Source organism: Lactuca saligna, chromosome 1 (genome assembly GCF_052625555.1).
Source record: "Lactuca saligna cultivar CGN05327 chromosome 1, ASM5262555v1, whole genome shotgun sequence".
Taxonomy (NCBI): Eukaryota; Viridiplantae; Streptophyta; class Magnoliopsida; order Asterales; family Asteraceae; genus Lactuca; species Lactuca saligna.
Genome location: NC_136417.1, coordinates 126,511,420 through 126,529,444, shown reverse-complemented (window position 1 = coordinate 126,529,444; position 18,025 = coordinate 126,511,420). Strand labels below are relative to the sequence as shown.

At 38.0% G+C, this 18,025-nt stretch overlaps 1 protein-coding gene across 1 annotated transcript; it reads right to left on the bottom strand.

Annotated features, from left to right (window-relative positions):
• Nucleotides 1-2,289: 2,289 nt before the first annotated feature.
• Nucleotides 2,290-4,647, bottom strand: LOC145044248 (importin subunit alpha-1a-like). The gene is made up of 9 exons (XM_078993129.1): nucleotides 4,398-4,647; nucleotides 4,197-4,287; nucleotides 4,031-4,119; nucleotides 3,826-3,960; nucleotides 3,554-3,742; nucleotides 3,308-3,477; nucleotides 3,035-3,230; nucleotides 2,812-2,951; nucleotides 2,290-2,727 (listed from the first exon to the last, which is right to left on the bottom strand). The coding sequence occupies exons 1-9, from the start codon at nucleotides 4,551-4,553 to the stop codon at nucleotides 2,466-2,468; spliced, it is 1,428 nt and encodes a 475-aa protein (XP_078849255.1). The 5' UTR covers nucleotides 4,554-4,647; the 3' UTR covers nucleotides 2,290-2,465.
• Nucleotides 4,648-18,025: the final 13,378 nt, after the last annotated feature.

The following is an 18,025-nucleotide window of genomic DNA, read 5'->3' as shown; positions in this document are numbered from 1 at the left end:
TTATTTTTGGGACGTTATATGTAGGGATGTTATTTAAGTCGGAACCGAACTAAACCGAACCCGAATCCGAATAACCCAAAAACCGAATAAGAGTGATTGCATGAACCGAAAACCGAACCGATTAACCAACACGAGTTTGTTCGGTTCGGTTATTATCCGAATAACCCGAATAACATGTACAAGATGATTAAGGACCTCGTATAACCGGAAAAAAAAAACCTGAGTAAACCGTATTAGGATTCTATAACCTGAATAATAGAATAATAATATACTTTTATACAACAACATAAAACATTCAAAGACTAACATAACACAATAACACATTGAAAGAATTACAATTACATAGTAGATTAACATAATGAGAATTAATTTCTTACTTGAGTTTCTTGAGTTGGAGCCCTATTTTCTAGGGCTGTCAAATCGGGTAGTCGTGTCGTGTTTTTGTCTGACACGACACTGATACGTGTATGGGCTTGATTTGGTGAGTAGGGTAGTGTTTAGGTAAATTAAGAAAGAATAACAACCACAAATGATATGTGAATGGAAAGAAATGGATAGATTAGTAACAACTCAAGACCTATTAAGTTGTATACCGGTGAAAACAATCCGAGACCAATTGGATTGAGTTCGTATCAAGTCAAGAACACGTCCCAACAAGATAATTTGTGAATTATAACAATAATTCCAAGCGAACAAAAGTTTTTTTCTTAGAAATTCGTCTATTACTTTTTCCATGCATAAACTTGGCTTTATATGAAGCCTTTATTACAAATTTGGTGGTTACAAGCCAACCAATCAATTATTCATTAAAACTAGTAAATGAAAATTAAGAAAACTCTTGAAATAACACAAAAAAAAAACGTGCAAGACACTTGAGGATGAAGAAAAAATGTCTATGCTTCATTAAGGAGTCATAAGAAGCATTAATGAGCCATCAGAAGCATTAAAGTGTAACCCTAATCCACCAAAGAGTGATAAAAACGGCTAGGAGGCTTTATGAAGTAAAAAAGTAATGTTTTTAGCACTATGAAGCCTTAAAATTGTTGCCCTAGCCTTCATGCAACCCTAATTCAATTTGTGGGTTACCATGCACAACCCAACCATTGAACCCAAACCACCTTCTAGCCCACTAGTAATCACTAATCCATCACCTTTTGGGCTTTCATGATCCATGCATGGATGAGACACGACACGACAAGGTTTTGTATAACACGAACACGACACGACACGATGTCGTGTTTTTTTTTCAATAACACGAAAACGAACCAATTAAAACACGAAAACACGACACGACAAAGACAATATTCCATAACAATTAGTGTATTTCGTTCATACTTAAAGATATGTAACACGACAAAAACGACAAACACGAAAAACACAACAAGCACATGCTTAATCGTGTCAATTTCGTGTCGATTTATAAACACGAACACGACACGACACGACATCGTATTTTTTAATCTTGACACGAAAACGACACACGAATTCGAATTTTGATTTCGTCCCGATTTCGTTTTGTTTCGTGTATTTTTGTCATGTCGTGTCATAAATTGATACCCCTACTATGTTCTATGACTAGGCAAAGTGTGAATTTGTGAATCCTTAGATAAACATGAAGGGTTGATTTTTGAAAGTTTGAAACAAGTGGAAGTATCGACAAAAGTGATTTCGAGTTTGGAAAAAGATGAGAAGATTTGTCGATTTAGAAACGAGAACAAGTGTTCGGTTTTTTTTCTGCTATGAACGACGAGGGCAAAAATATGAATTATGATTTTGATTTCTGTCAAACAGAAAAATGGGAGGATGAATGCTTATTTGGGTCAGGAATTTAGAACCGAATAAGTTATTATTTGTGTAACCTGAACCAAATAACCCGAAAACCGAATAAGCATAATATAGATACCTAGAACCCGAATCAAATGACTTAATTTGGGCCTAGTTTGGTTCGGGTTTTCGGATCAAATTCTCATCCCTTGTTATATGAACATTGTATTTAAAACATATTTAAGTTTATAAAATTGTTACTTTTTTATTGTTAATTTTTGCTATAAATATAGTTATTTTTCAAAGAACATATAAAAACACACAAAGCACGTGCACACACACAAACAAATTCTCTATTTAAGAAAAAAACAAATTTAACACAAAATATTACTTTATTTACAAAAGTCTATTTTAAAAAATAATAATAATAACAGAAAATATAAAACACAAAACAATACTCTTCAGAATACAACTCGGGTATCCCGGAGGTAATTCCGTAGTGCGCTATTCCGAACTAAGTTGTCATTTTTCAAGAAATTATAACAATTGATTATTATTATCAGCAAAAAGTTTGAAGAAATAAGTTTTTTTACAACGACGAGCAAATGAGAAATGAAATAATCTGATAAATGAAGTATAAGACGTACTATGGTGCATGCATATTTCGCATACACAGCTCACATATACAGGTCATACACAGCTCACATATACATGTCAACAATCTGTTGAGCAGTATCACTAACATCACCCACGTGTAGACTACTCAAATACCTAATCTTTTCTAAGGCAGGTGCTTCAGCAAATGATGCTGCATAGGAGGAACTAACTTCAACATCTAACTGCTGCTCTTGGCCTACTTTCAAAATCTTGTTAATCCCTTGTAAAGCAAGGTGAACGCTTCCCAAATCATTGAGTTCAAGGATAATATCCATTGCGTTTACACAGTCCTTGTCCACAAAACGCCTATGAAACATGGTAACATGTAAGTCTGTATGAGAGGAGGAGAGGGTCACATATCATTTACAAGGGAATGGTGAGAGTAGAAACCTGATTTGTTCCGGTGAAGAACACAAAATGACATTTGCAACAGCTTGTCCTGCGACTCTTTTAACCCGAAACGGTGCATTCTCGACTTCTTTGATTAGCCTTTTAAGTAATTGAGCCTCGATCACATCCTCAATAATAGCCTATATTATGTTGAAAACAAGATGGATTAAAATACAAGGAAGGAATCAAAGCCCAAAGGATACAGTATTACAGTGAGCATTACATGTTTGTTTCTTGAAGTGATGATGCTAGTAGTTATTGTACGGCACACTTGCTCTTTCATATTCTTGACTGGCAACAAGTTGGCCAGTTTTGAAAGGAAATCAAGATTTATAAAACCCTCAGTTTGATCGTTTGTGAGGTAGATTTTACAAACACAACAAAGTGCAGCATTGGCAACTTCAGCGGGGAGCTGAGGACTGAAGATCACAGAAAATATATAAATGTCAAAAGGGAAGGTGGAAACGGAATCAAACAGGAGAAAGTGTTGACAGACCTCAGAAGCTCCAGAAGGCGTTGAGAGACCTTGGCAGCAAGCACCGCTTTATGTCCCTCAGCAGTAGCCTCGGAAATATAAAAGAGAGACCAGCATAAGTCTGTCAAGACATCTTTGTCTTTCCCCTTGGTCTTGATGAGATCCACAATTACCGGAAGAGCTGCTTTTGTCTGCAAATCAAAAATCAGCTACAAAAAAGCAAAAAAACAAAAAATATGATATATCGTATATGACAATTGACAATACCTGTTCAAACGGAGGAAATGGATATCCTCCGCATAAGTTGGACAATGTCCAACTTGCAGTTCTTAGAATGGGATCCTTAGCATCCTTCTCAAGCAACAAACGAAGCAAAGGAGTCAACGCACCGTTGGCAGAAACATGATCGCGGCTTTCAGCACAATCTCCAGCTATATTTCCCAATGCATGAACAGCCTGTAAGAAGAAGCAAGGTCATAAATGAGAGATTTCCTCCACCTCTGAAATTATGTACCAAGCATAAGCATTTATGTTGTTACCTGCTCCTGAACTTTATCTTTTGGAGAAAGTAGAAGTTTTACAAGTGCTGGGACCGCTCTGCTGTCTAGGACATCCTTTGTCCACTTATATACTACTCCTGAGGCAATGATAGAAAGACACCCAACAGCTTCAACCTGTTACAAAATGAATAATAATAAGGCTAAAAAGCAAATACTCAAACAGAGATAGAAATAGCATTATTACCTGAAGCTCGGCAGAATCCTCCCTACTTAACAACTCGACAATGCGAGGTACCAAACCAAGTTGTATAACTTTTGCAGTTTCTTGTCGTCCTGTGAAATGAAATGAAACCAATTCAGTGTGTGCGTATACATTCAGACATACATACATACATGTAAAACATATATACCTAACATAAGGCGTTTACGAATTAGGACAGTTCCACCCAGCTGCAGATCTCTATCAGTCGAATGTACTTTAGCAGCCATTGAGGCAAGATCCTTTTTACACAAGTCAAACAGATGTGTTTAAGTGAATGAAACAACAATAACATCCTACGGTACATGAATAATCAGCAATTCGACTAAAGCCCAACACATATATAACAAACCTGCTTCACGATGTTGGACCTTTCAATCCCATGATCACGGACCGACACTTCTTTACGCCTCTTAGTCATGCTAAATAATCTTGTGTTCTTGTGAAAATCAGTCATTTGGTAGTAACTCCGGCGATGTGAAACTATATCCGCATCAAGGGTCGTCATTATCAATATCCAAAACCTTAGATCTGCAAATACAGCTGTTAAAACAATTGAACTCCTTCATTCCACAAAATCTCCAAACAAATTCGTATCTCAATCAACTCAAACTCAATTCACTTCTTTTAATTTGCAATGTTTACTCAGGTGCTGTTTGTTTTTTCTGAGGCAAAATGTCTGCAGTCTGCGGACCACATCTGTAGACCTCTGCAGTAGAAGAGGTGGACCAAACGTCTGCAGTCTGAAAAAAAAAGACTGTTTGTTTTTTTAACAAAATAAACTGAAATCTAAATAAACTGATTTTTTAAAACTTCAAAGCGAATTTTTTATATATTTTTACGACTTTATTATAAATATATAACGAATCTAGATCAACTTTTATGTATTATTATATAAAAAATAAAAATAAAAATGGTATTAATTCATATACATATTTGATAAAAACCAACAACTTTGATTGTAAAGTTATAACTAAACATTATAATTAGTGATCAAAGAATTTGATACATAAATAGATGGAAATAAACTTCGATTTTTTCAAATAAATCTATTAAAAACGTACGATAAATATTTTCTCGAGAAATTGATGATACTCTATTAAATAAAATTTTACAAAATTTTGGCAAAAAAATATAAGAATATATTATGATTTTTTTTTCATATTTATATAAACAACTTCAACGACTATTATTATAATAAATTTTTATTTATAAATTTGTTAAAAATATCATGTTTGTATCGTCCAATGTTTTTTTTTAAGTTTTGTAATTTTTATTTTTTTCATATTGTTTATCATTAATATAGTTGGAAAAAATATAAATTAAAAAAAAAAACTTAAAAAAAATAAAGATATATATGTTTTTTTAAGCTAGAAGATGTCTGAAGATGTTAGAAGACTCTGGTCCACATCTGCGCCAAGAAGAGGAAGAGGGCGCACAGATATTTTTAGGTCTGCAGTCTTCAAAAATACAAACAGTCTGCGAAGACTAATGTGCGCGTGGTCTACGCGGTGCAGACAGAAGATATCTCGCAGATCTGCAGACAAAAAACAAACACTACCTTAATCTGCATAATCCTTGCAACAAATTAGGTTAGATATATCCGTCACTAACGAATATCCACTTCACCCACATGTTACGATATACACACTACACCAAGTCACACCAAGTCGCTAAATTTGTTGCCAATTTCACAATGAATACCAACACTCGGTTGAAAACTAAAATCAGAAACCCTTAACCTTTATTAATTGCAAATAAAAATCAATAACTTGATATCATTCCACTCAACGCACAAAAAAATATATCCAAAACAAATAATCATGTCATTTTAACCAGCAGCCCCATCCTATTCGTCAAACCAACACAAATCAAAGCGAATTTCAAAATTATAAAAGCAAGAGAAAAGAAAACTCACATTGCGGCTTACAGCAGTTAGCGGTGGGGAAGAAGCTGGTTGTGGAGTGGAGAGCCCTTGGAATAGCAGTCACCCGTCGTTTCCTAAATTCGAAATGCCTATTGGAATGAAAACTAAGAGAGAACGCGAGCGAGAGAGCGAGCGCGATGATTTGGCACTGTTTAACGGCGATTCCGTTTCCCGGCGAATGTCGTCGTCTGTTTTTATTCAGCGAGCAGACCTTGCCACCTTGGGTAGGGCGGGCCCAATATACACTTTATGTTTAGACCGTGCCTAGACCTGATTTTATCTAATTAAAAAAAATCAAATAAATAAATAAAAAATAACCTACTCGGGATCCTAATCCGGTTCAGATCTTGATTCGGTTTAAAAATTGATATGGTATTTGAACCGGTTGCTCTTATGAGTTTTATCCGGTTTCAAAAAGCAATTTAAAAGCTACTTGATTTTTCATTAATTTTAATTTTTTATGTTTAATCACATAACCATATGTCTCTCATATAGCCATTTTTTTGGATCTAAAAAACCATTTGTCACTTATTAGCAAGAATTGTATTATTTTAACCACAACATTCGTAAACACTTTTAAATTTCTTAAAATTAGAAAACTTTCTATAATCTTTTGGAAGAATGACATCTCATTGTTGTCAATCTCAATCTTTCAGTGGTGTTCGGGTTCGGCAAACAACATAGTAGTTGGTGTTCGGGTTCGTCAAACAACATAGTAGTTTTTGCAATTAGTATTACAAAGAGAAACTCATGATTTTGCAACATTACGATTTATGTAAAATGTCGAGTGATCTAAATAAAGATCAATGCAATAAATGAGGTTTATTTTTTAGGAAATAAGGACATACACTTGAAAAAACATACCCAAAGATCCAAAATAAAGTCGTTGTATTGTAGTCGCACCACAAAATTGCAATCATGCAAGATCTTCAAGGGTATTAGCATAACAAACAAAAGTAAATATGAGGGGGAGAGTGAAGAACAAAATTAGTATTGTCTCATACTTGTCTCTCAATGATTTACATGCCTTATATAGTAGTGCACACACCCTATAAATTATCTTCATCTCAGGGTTTGCTAAATTATGATATTAATATTGTAACAACCCAAATTTTCTAACGTTAGCATAGTTAGAACTCTGTTATATTTCCTTTATTTAAATTGGACTATGCATGGTGCTAAAAGGATATGAGAGGGCAAAAGTATATTAAAGTGAACCTTGAGCCTATTCATGGTGTAATGTAACATCCCAAAAATACAGATCAAAAAATTTCACTTTTAAATACGTTTTTATAAAACCAACAGTGTAATAAAACATTTGTAATGCCATGTCATATCAAAGCCAAATTAGAAATAATTAAACATGTTATCATAAAACAATATCAAAGTGTAATCCCAAAGATCTCATGTGCGGAAAACCATAGTGTGATGCGCTGCGATCAAGTCGGCTCCTTTCCTTTAAACACGAAGTACCTGAAACCAAAATTGAAAACCGTAAGCACGAAGCTTAGTGAGTTCCCTCATCATACCACATACTATACAATCATATCACATACATACTGCCAGGCATTTATGGGGTGCCCGGACCTACCCGGTACGGCCATTCTGGGGTGCCGACCTACCCATGCGGCGATTATGGGGTATCGTCCTTCTCGTGTCAAGCCATTCTGGGGCGCTGACCTACCCATGTCGAGCTATTCTGGGGTGTTGACTACCCTTCGGTCCTAACAACCGAACCTCGGGGACTATTTCACCCCCTACTACTACTATCACATATAACATAACACAAATATAATATCAGACATATCTGGGGTGCCTGAACTACCCTTCGGTCCTAACAACCGAACATCGGGGACTATTTCACCCGCTACTACTACTATCACATATAACATGACACAAACATAATATCAGACATATCTGGGGTACCTAAACTACCCTTCGGTCCTAACAACCGAACTCGGGGACTGATCCCCACCTACTACCTCTATCGCATATAACATAACAAACTAGCATACAAACATATCATCACATACTGTTAGACGTACCTAGGGTGTCTGACTACCCTTCGGTCCTAACAACCGAACTCTACTACTATCACATACAACATATCATGCTAGCATATAACATATCAGGTAGTAGCAAACCTAGATGATATCACAAAGACAATCATCTATCATACATCTCCTACTGGTGGGTCGACATTGTGGCCTTAGACCCACCGCTACTGGAACGTAACTCACCTCACATTGTTGAAGTCCCGTAAACACAATCCCACACTTGCTGAAGTCTCGCAGACTTAACCCCATCTGTTGGATGATAGATTCCCGAACTGTCAACACCAAAACAACACCCAATTAGTAATTGGGTCCCAACACATAACCATAATACAAACTTGGATAATTACTTCATCACCCCATGCTTGGCTTATATAAGCCCAAGGCCCAAAGCGAACTAGGAATCAAAGCTCATCATATGGCCCAATTTTCCAAATTGGGCCCAACCCCTTACATGTGACTTACCCTAGGCCCATTAAATTATTTTAGTCCATATAATTATTCGTGGATGACCCATTAATAATCCAATCATCAAGGCCCAATAGAAAGGCCCAACAATAAACCCAAGTGAAGTTAGGGTTTCACATAAAATGCCGATTAGGGTTAAATTTCCTACTTAACCTATTAAGGAATTATTCCTCTAAGGACTTAATCCATTAAGTCCATCATTCTTCAAAATAAGTCATATGGTGTGATTGGGCTTAATCACACAATTCCATTCCAATGGCCCAAATGTGGGTCTCGATAAGTCCAAGCCCATAATCCCAAATTAGAGTTTTCACATGAAATGATGATTAAGGTTCAGTGTTTCATTCCTAACCCATTAAGGACTTAATCCATTAAGTCCATTATGCCTTACGCTAGTTTTTGCCAATGATCATTATTTAATATTCCAAGTTATTAAATAATTCCCGTGTGTCCCGATTAATTCCTTAAATTAAGATTTATTGGCATTAGGGTTTTCCAACACAAATACTAGCCCATTATTAATTTGTTGGACTTTTAGGTTATTTAGGGCTTTATTGGGCCTATTAAGCCCACTAGAGTATCATTGAGCCCATTAGGGTTTTATTAGGGCCCATTAAGCTTTATTGGGCCCATGTGAGCTACTTTGGCCCATTAGGGTTTCAAGCACCCCAAAACGAATCAAACTCACAAGGCAAACACACCGCCACCCAACATGGCGGTCGGTAGCGGCAGGAGGCGGCAGCCACCACCTCACGGTGGTGGTTTTTAGTTTCTTTCTCATTATTCCATTTCTAATTACATTTTACAAGGCTAAATCTCAAGTAAACACACACACACACACACACACACAATACGGTGGTGCATGGTGGCAACCACCATGGTTGGCTACCATGGTGGTTACCTGTCACACCCCAAAACCAAGAACGACGGAAACGTTCTGGGGTGGAGGACGTCATATAAAGTATCATAACACAGTAAATGTAAATAAGCAAACAACATCATCCATTGCATTAAATATATAATTTTAATACAAGCGTGTTATGAACAGTTATAGACACCAAAAATAATGTAAATCAAAATAATAAGATGAGTCTTGGATGCGCTCCATCTTCTCAAAAGCTGGCCTCGGTACCTGTCTACTGATGACCTGAGAATACAAGTTATTTTGAAAGAGTTTATCAGCATTAAGCTGGTGAGTTCATAAGTATTTTAGTATCGGTATTTGTCATCCAAAAACGTTTGAACATGTCTCAAGTGTAAGTTTGTAAAATGTAAGTAAATGTTTGTAAGTGTTTGTACAAGTTTGAATCTCTCAGAAAAACCTATATTTCCTATTAAAGTAGCCTTCTACCAAGGCTTAACTGTTTTGTATGCTCGTTTGTTGTAAAAGTGTGTAATTTCCCAAGTGTAACTATCATTTAACAAAATATAGTTTGTACATTAAAGTTTAAGTGAAACAATCACTAAAAGTATGTAATTGGTAAATTATTGTAGTACTGTAGTGTTGTATTATAGGAACTATTGTTGTACTGACTACCTTAAACCGGATTTATATTAAGGTATCATGTGATAAATTGCACCATACTATCGACTGGTAACAACGACATACGAATGGTCGTAATAACGGACTGACGTTTGGCACCCACAGACCTGCAGGTCCGGCTGTAGCTAGCAACAAGGTGTAGGATAGTCAATCCAGTATAGATCTATACGCAAACTCACGCTCTCCCTCCAAGAGAATTCTGGCTACAACTCGGACCATGACATTTAAGGCATGCTCCGATACAGTGGATCACAATTGTTAACGTATTCTTGTATATGTAATGTAATGAACTGTTCTAGTATAGTTGTATATGTTCTTCCTCTAGTATAGTTGTATATGTTCTCTGTCTAGTATAGTTGTATATGTTCTCTTTCTAGTATAGTTGTATATGTTCTCTTTCTAGTATAGTTGTATATGTTCTCTTTGTAGTATAGTTGTATAAGTACTCGTAGTAATAAGTATTGACTCATGAATGAACTGACTCATTTATCTAGAAATTGTAGTAGTATGATCCTATGTTACTCCGATGGTAACTTACTGATGATGTACTGATAAGTATGAATATGGAAGTACTTTTATGTCTATATATGTATATTTGATATATAACTAATATTGAAATGACCTTCGGACGGTTACCCAAAATCCCACCAGACCACATCTCAAGCGCGAAAAGGAAATAGGGCGGATGGCCTTCCTAAGCCCTTTAAACATTTCTTATATATCTATACATATATGGGCATGCAATTTATAAGAAGTAAAACAAAGTTTAATAAAAGCATTTGATAAGTAAAAGAGTTTGTAAAACATTTTGAAGTAAAACAGTTTGATAAACAGTTTGAATAGTGATAAAATCATTGGTTTTCTAGTTATTAATCGCATGTGATTAATGTAATCACATGTGATTGATGCAATAACTATAAGAATTTAACTTGTATTCCCCCCCCCCATAAAAGTATTTAAAACATTTAAAAGTATTTCAAAGGTTAATTAAAGGGGTATGAACTCACTTGCGGTGAGTGGATTGGATTGAAGTATCGGATACCGTGCTAGGTGGCAAACGGAGACTTGTTCACACGCACGAGCCTAGTTATCATATAATGAGAATATATATAACTAATTAGCCAAATAATAACTTAATAAAATATGTTGGGACACTTAGGAACATGTAAACACTTTGTATAAGTGTTATAGGTCCTAAGGGTTGCTTCTAGGTTGTTATGGGACAAGGCTAAAGGGGTTTAAAGCTTCCAAGGACCTTGTATAAGTGTTTACTACTCAATAAACTCCACACAAGGAGTTTACGGTCGTAAATCCTTGAGTTTACGGCCGTGAACTCCAATCTTGGTGGTAATGTGTGTTTTGAAGTGCTAAATGATTTCTAGAATAAGCCTAGCTTGGTGGTTTAATCCTTTGGGTAGTTTAGGGACTTAAAATACTCCTTTGAGGAGTTTACGGCAAAAATACCATTTCTTTTGGAGTTTACAACCGTAAACTCTCAAGGGATGGGTGTTTTAATTCTTTCAAGTCACTTGCACAAGTAGGATAATTTCTAGGCTTTTGTTTAAGGCTAAAGAGTACCCTAGGCACACTTTGGTGCCCTTACTTGGTGTTTACGGCCCAAGAGTATTTCCTTGGCCGTAAACTCCCTTTAAGGGGTGCTTTTGATGTTTAAAAGTCCAAAAATTAGCTAGAAGTAATTGAGGATTAAAGTCTAAGGCCTTTAGGAGTGATTAGGGCACATTTAAGCCCTTGAATTTGGTGTTTACGACCTAAGACTTTCTTGGGCCGTGAAATCCTAAAGCTTGGTGTTTTTGACTGCTTTCTAGTCTTAAATGTACATACATATCATCCTAAGCTAGTTACCTAACACGGAAATGGGACTAGATAACCTTTAAGCTTCATTTTGGAGTTTACTCCCCAAGAACGTTCTTGGGCGGTAAACTCCCGGATCTCACATATTTGACATGTAATCTATGTTATTAAGCATAAAACAAGTATTAAAATACAACTAGGGAAGTGTACTCCGATTTGGGATGAAAACCCGAAGATCCGTGAGAGAGAAAATGGCTTTTCTCCAGTTGGAAATGTGAATAATGAATGAATTTAGTTCAGAAATCTATTTATAGTCTAAAAATATTTTTGGCAGAAAATATTTTTATTCCGGAGTTGAACTCTAACATTAAGAAGTTTTGAAATACTCAAGTTTCACAAACCCAAGAGTATCCACTCTCCTGATATCTCCTTAAATATAAACCCTAATGTACACAAACTTATTCGGAAAAGTCTGAAATTCATTGAAACTGGACTACCTTCTACTGAATAGTTAATGTTCGTACAAAATGGAAATTTCGGGTTGTCACATTACCAGTCAAAAAAACGCACCCTCCCTTGTTCAGCAACACCAAAATACGCGAACTCATGAGCTGAACATGAAAAGAAACACACCCATCGGAATCTTGTGGTGCTAGGCGACAGTGGCAGCGACTTCACGGTGGAACAACCGCATGCCGGCAACAGAAATGAAGAACCCAACAACATCAAACTCGACCGGTCATTGCGGTTCTTGTCCAGCTACGTGCGACGGTCGTCGACGATAGAAGGTCAACCCGCTTCCAACCAAGAACGGCGGCTCACCACGACGTCTATTTGGACAGAAGGTGGCGATGGGCACTGGCTTCGTCTTCTTCACAGAAGCGGTGCAGTGGCGGAGACAGTCATAGTCGGGCTCGACAATGCAAACGACGGTTGATGGTGTCGGTTCCAGCTTCATCGATGACTGCACAAGGTAGCAGCAGCGACTACAGCGGCAACTCGGTGGTTCACGCTACCGGTTCTTGTTCCCGACATTGGTGGTCGGAGGTAGCAGCGGCGTCGGAGATTGAAGATGTGAATGGTGGCGGATGGAGGGAGGTATTAGGTGGGGTGACGGTTGCACATGGTCTCTAGGGTTTCTGTGTTTAATCGGGTTTATATACCCCGTGCCTTACAAACTTACTCCCATGTTTACACATATAGTCCCTCCTTCTCTATTTTCTTTCAAAACAAGGCCAATATTTACCATATGAACCCTGCCCCTTGAACTCCTTACAAAATAAGTCCAAATTATACTAAACAATCCCTTTCTCAACAAATCCTTTTCAAAATCAATCCAGAATTTATCTTTTTAACCCTTAATTCTCAGTTATGACATTTTTCAGCCCTTCCACCTCATTTCCTTTTAAAATAAATCCCAAATAATTACGATGGAGTCCCTAACTCCAAAAATTCTTTATAATAAATTCGGAAATCATATTTTTAACCCCCTAAACTTTCAATTATTTATCTTAGGCTTATGATTCGTTCATTAATTAATTTATTTATCTAATAAATAAACAGGGTTTTACAACTCTCCCCCACTTAAATTAGATTTCGTCCTCGAATTCATTCCTTACCGATCCTTACATACCAATCCACTCTAGTAACATAGTCATCATCTTGGGCACGCCTTAGCCTTCCAAGGGTAGCCGTGACCAATCTTCGCAAAGCCCTACAATCCGCAGGTGAACGAATTCCTCGCAACCAGATCTCTTCTACTTCGTCTGAAGTCTGCTGTCTCGAGATGATCTGAATTCCTAACAGACCACTCATACTGAATCATTACTGTTGAGTCTAGTCCGTTTATCCCTCGACCAACTACTCAACCTTTAATAGCTCGAAGATCCCACTATAAAACATGTTCACCGACCTAATTATCCATGCAGATCACTTGTTCTTGGTCGAGGCTCAGCTAATCCCGCTGGGAGTGACTTGTCACTCCCCAATCAACTAGCTTTTCCGTCCGAACTTGCAACCAAAAGATACCGAGACCTCCTAGGTCTCAATTCGCTTGCCAATCCTCTGAAATATTGGGTTTCCACCTGGTTGTGGAGCCAAAGGACTCCCTACTTAGTCACCTCACACGACTTCTGAACGAAATCCTTCTCTAGAACTAGTTGCCACTAGTTATCATGCTAGTGTGACTCTACTACTTTCTGATCTAACCAATCGGGTCCATGCGTCGAATCCTGTCATCATTAAATCCAAGACTAAAAGTGATTGCTACCTGACCAATGGTAGCCTTACCTCACACGTCCTGAAGCAGTCCATTGCTTCTCGGATCTCATAACTGTGGTGACGTACCTACAGTCTTATTACTGGCTTAACCAGATCTAATCCATTTGGGTAAATCCGAAATCCAATCAGTGGGTTTCCATATTCTCACCGCTACACCCGAACGGGTGGGTACTACTGTTTCTTCTGCGTCCTAACAACGCGCTCACACTTATCTACCAAACTAGTGAATGATGGGCTACACCCGTAGTCTCACAACACTCTATCACTATCTGACCGCTAGTGAATGCTAGGGCTACACCCGCAGTCTTACAACACTTCCCATGCTAGCTGACCACTAGTGAACGCTACGACTACCCCCGTAGTCTTACAACACTTTCCAAACTATCTGACTACTAGTGAATGCTACGGCTACCCCCGTAGTCTTACAACACTTTCCATATCAGTCGAACACGCACTTGACCTAACACACAACTAAACTCGAATCCTGACTAGAACTCTAACCTGGTTCCCGAACCTGCTATCACGTGACCCCACTATATCAGTACCACACCTACGCTCATGATCAAAGCGTCATAATAAACCACAAAATCATTTACACCCTCTGGCAGGGGGAGAATCAGTGCCTCGTACAACTACTGTCTGAGAGTATCGAAGGTTGCCTGCTTCTCAAACCCTCAATGAAAGGCCATCGACTTCTTGGTCAGTCGGGTCAAAGGGACCGCAATCTCGGAGAAGTCCCTTGTAAATCTCCGGTATTAACCTGCTATACCCAGGAAACTATGAATCTCGGATGGAGACCTCAGAATTTTCGACTGTATCATGACCTCTATCTTGGTCGAATCAACTAGAATACCCTTCTGGTTGACAAGGTGCCCAAGAGATTGCACCCCGCGCAACCAGAACTCGCATTTGGAGAACTCTATAAAAAGTCTCTCCCCCACTTAGATTCGACTAAGTATTCACTGCACGTAATAATTGAAGGATTTCCAATCCTTCCCGCTTCCTGGTATCCCCTTGATGATAACCTGTACTTACCAGTGCTAGCGATCCATCACCAATCAAACCTTAAGATCGTCCATCATCTGAAATCGTGAAGAGTACTCTTGAAATCTGGTCCAATCTACCACCTCAATCCATCTCCCATGCTGTCAATTGAAGGTCTCAATCTTCACTCTAGCTGACGAATCCTCGTTCTCATTTCCAATCTTGCAGTACCACTGAACTTTAACCGAACACAACCTATGCGAAATACAATTCTCTTAAACATTTGATGACCAACCACTTATGCATCTAGCACCTGCAACTAACACTACCCTCTCCAGGTTACCAGCCCTGTCCTAGCAACGGTAGTGCCTTGAACTCCAAAGTTCGTCCATAGTCAATTGTCGATCGTACCTGAACAACGATAGAACCTCTAAACGCTGACTTCATTGGAGAACAATCACTCGAACCCTGATCGAGTATCCTCTAAATAATACTCCTGCATAGATCCCGGCAAAGATCCGAAATGATAACGGTATGCGCGGAACCCACTCCGCAAGATGTGTCCCTCTTTGGGTTCATCAAGGACCTTTCGGCTTGCAGGATGGCATATATGATCCTTGATAACCCAAACACTAGCAGGAAACCGGCCCGATATCTATCTTATCCAAACTCACTCATAACTCCAACGCGATACGTATCCCCAACATCCATCTAATAGCAATAGAAGATTACATACCCGCAACATCTGGAGGAATACTAATCACCTTCTGTTGACATCACCAACCCTACTACCCTGTAGTAGCCTAAACCCTCGGAGCAACAAACTCCCTTGTACATTATCCTGTATGTGCTGCACTGACTCTGGCCCAGCTGTCCATTCACCTGATGATCAGAAATCATAGGTCTCTTCCCGAGACCCTTACTATACGCACCTGGCACACACCTCTCTTTTCAGGGTGCTCTCAAATCGAACCTGCATCTGCAACTCTTGGAAATCATATCCTTCAGGGTCTGACATCCTATCACGCGCACTGCTCGCTTGCCAATGGCTAAGCTGCAACAACTGGAACATCCTCTATCCCCGAATTGGGTCACAAACTCTTTCCTGAAGTTTCTCAGATTCTCCAAGACTCTCACTGATTCGAGTATGGATCCTGTGGTTTCAGTAGTACGGGCCCAATACTACCTTCCACACATATCCATACTTTCCTCAGCAATCCTCCCGGATCCTCCAAGTCATTTCCTCAACTGGCACACCCAAGTCTAACTGAGCCTCACTACTAACTCACTGAAATATATCCTAGGCTTCCCTAGGTTCCCGAACTCACCCAGTCCTCAACTGCCGAAAGATTCCCAGTAATGTCAACTAGCTACCTCACGAATATAGCCACATGCAACAGAGATCATATAATCCTTCAAGTAACAGACTCATCTCTATGACGGTTAGACTCAAACGAGAGCTGCGCAATAAGGTCAAATCTATCATTCTGAGATTATCCAACCTGTGCCACATATGACTTAGCATATTCACTTAATAGCTAACTCACATTACTAAGAGTCCCACAAAGCACAAAGCAAGCAACATTCAGACAATGGAAAATCTAACCATCATATTCCAATCAAATCATTTTATCTTCTAATCAGGAATCTGTACATGTAATTAAAAGGCTCATACAATCAGGCATAACCTAAACAAGCTATCCTATCACTGACTGGTCAGTACTAGCATGAAAGTCTACAAGCACATATAATAGGCATATAAGGCATCCTCCTAGATCCTTAGCCCTAATCTATCATGCAATTCTCATAATCACATTGTAACATAATATATCATAGCATGTATGGGTATCTTGGGGAAAACTTACTTGAGCCCGGCTGATTGCACGCATCACACACTTTGTTCTTCTCAAAGTTCCTTTCTCTTTTCAGATTCCTTTCAAAACTCCTTTTTATAAAATGGTTTTACTTTTGAAAATTTTCATACCAAGCCCTTAGTTTAAGTTCCGACACACCCGAGAGCATGTCCGAATCCCTCAAACCAAGGCTCTGATACCAACTTGTAACATCCCAAAAATACAGGCCAAAAAATTTCACTTTTAAATACGTCTTTATAAAACCAACAGTGTAATAAAACATTTGTAATGCCATGTCATATCAAAGCCAAAGTAGAAATAATTAAACATGTTATCATAAAACAATATCAGAGTGTAATCCCAAAGATCTCATGTGCGGAATGTTGGATAAGGTGTCTAAGTCCATAACTTATTTGGTATATACTTGACCCGACCGGCATGGTCCATTTGGGTTGCATCTCATCCAAACTATTATGGATAATTTTATGAGAGTTATACACATATGTTTATTAATATATTATGAGTTATAATATATTAATATGAAGTTACGTTATTTAATTAGTTTTAGTCTTAAATTAATTATGGATTAATTTAGAGATTAAAAGGAATACTAATTAAATTATGGGCTATTTGTTTTATATAGTGTGGGCTAATACTCATTTGTTAATGGGCTAGGCTTATGTGGAAGTCCATGGATGATCCATGGAGCTTTTAACCCATGGATCCTTGGAAAAGGAAAAGACATGGGTTATTAGGGTTTCACCCTAACCATGCATACTATATAAGCATGCTTATGGAGCATGAAATGGAGCCCAAAAGAAAAAACTAGTGATCTAGTGTGTGTGTGCATGTGTGTGGCCGATTTCTATACAAGGTGTATACTCTCTCAAAGTTTTCCAAGAGTTTGTGGTGTTTGTGATTCCATTTGAGGCATTCACACTATTGGTGCTTGGCCCTCAAACTCCTAAGAACCCAACTCATCAAAAGGTATGTAATCTCTTCTAACTCTTTTATGTTGAAATGTTCCCCATGCCATGTTAGATAGGTTATAAACCTTGG

Bases quoted from the DNA above. Each gene is read 5' to 3' on its own strand.
- LOC145044248 (XM_078993129.1), bottom strand. From the start codon at position 4,553: ATGACGACCCTTGATGCGGATATAGTTTCACATCGCCGGAGTTACTAC. The intron at 4,120-4,196 runs GTATATATGTTT...TTCATTTCACAG, and splicing joins TCGTAAACGCCTTATGTTAG to GACGACAAGAAACTGCAAAA. The intron at 2,728-2,811 runs GTTTCTACTCTC...CATGTTTCATAG, and splicing joins TCTTCACCGGAACAAATCAG to GCGTTTTGTGGACAAGGACT.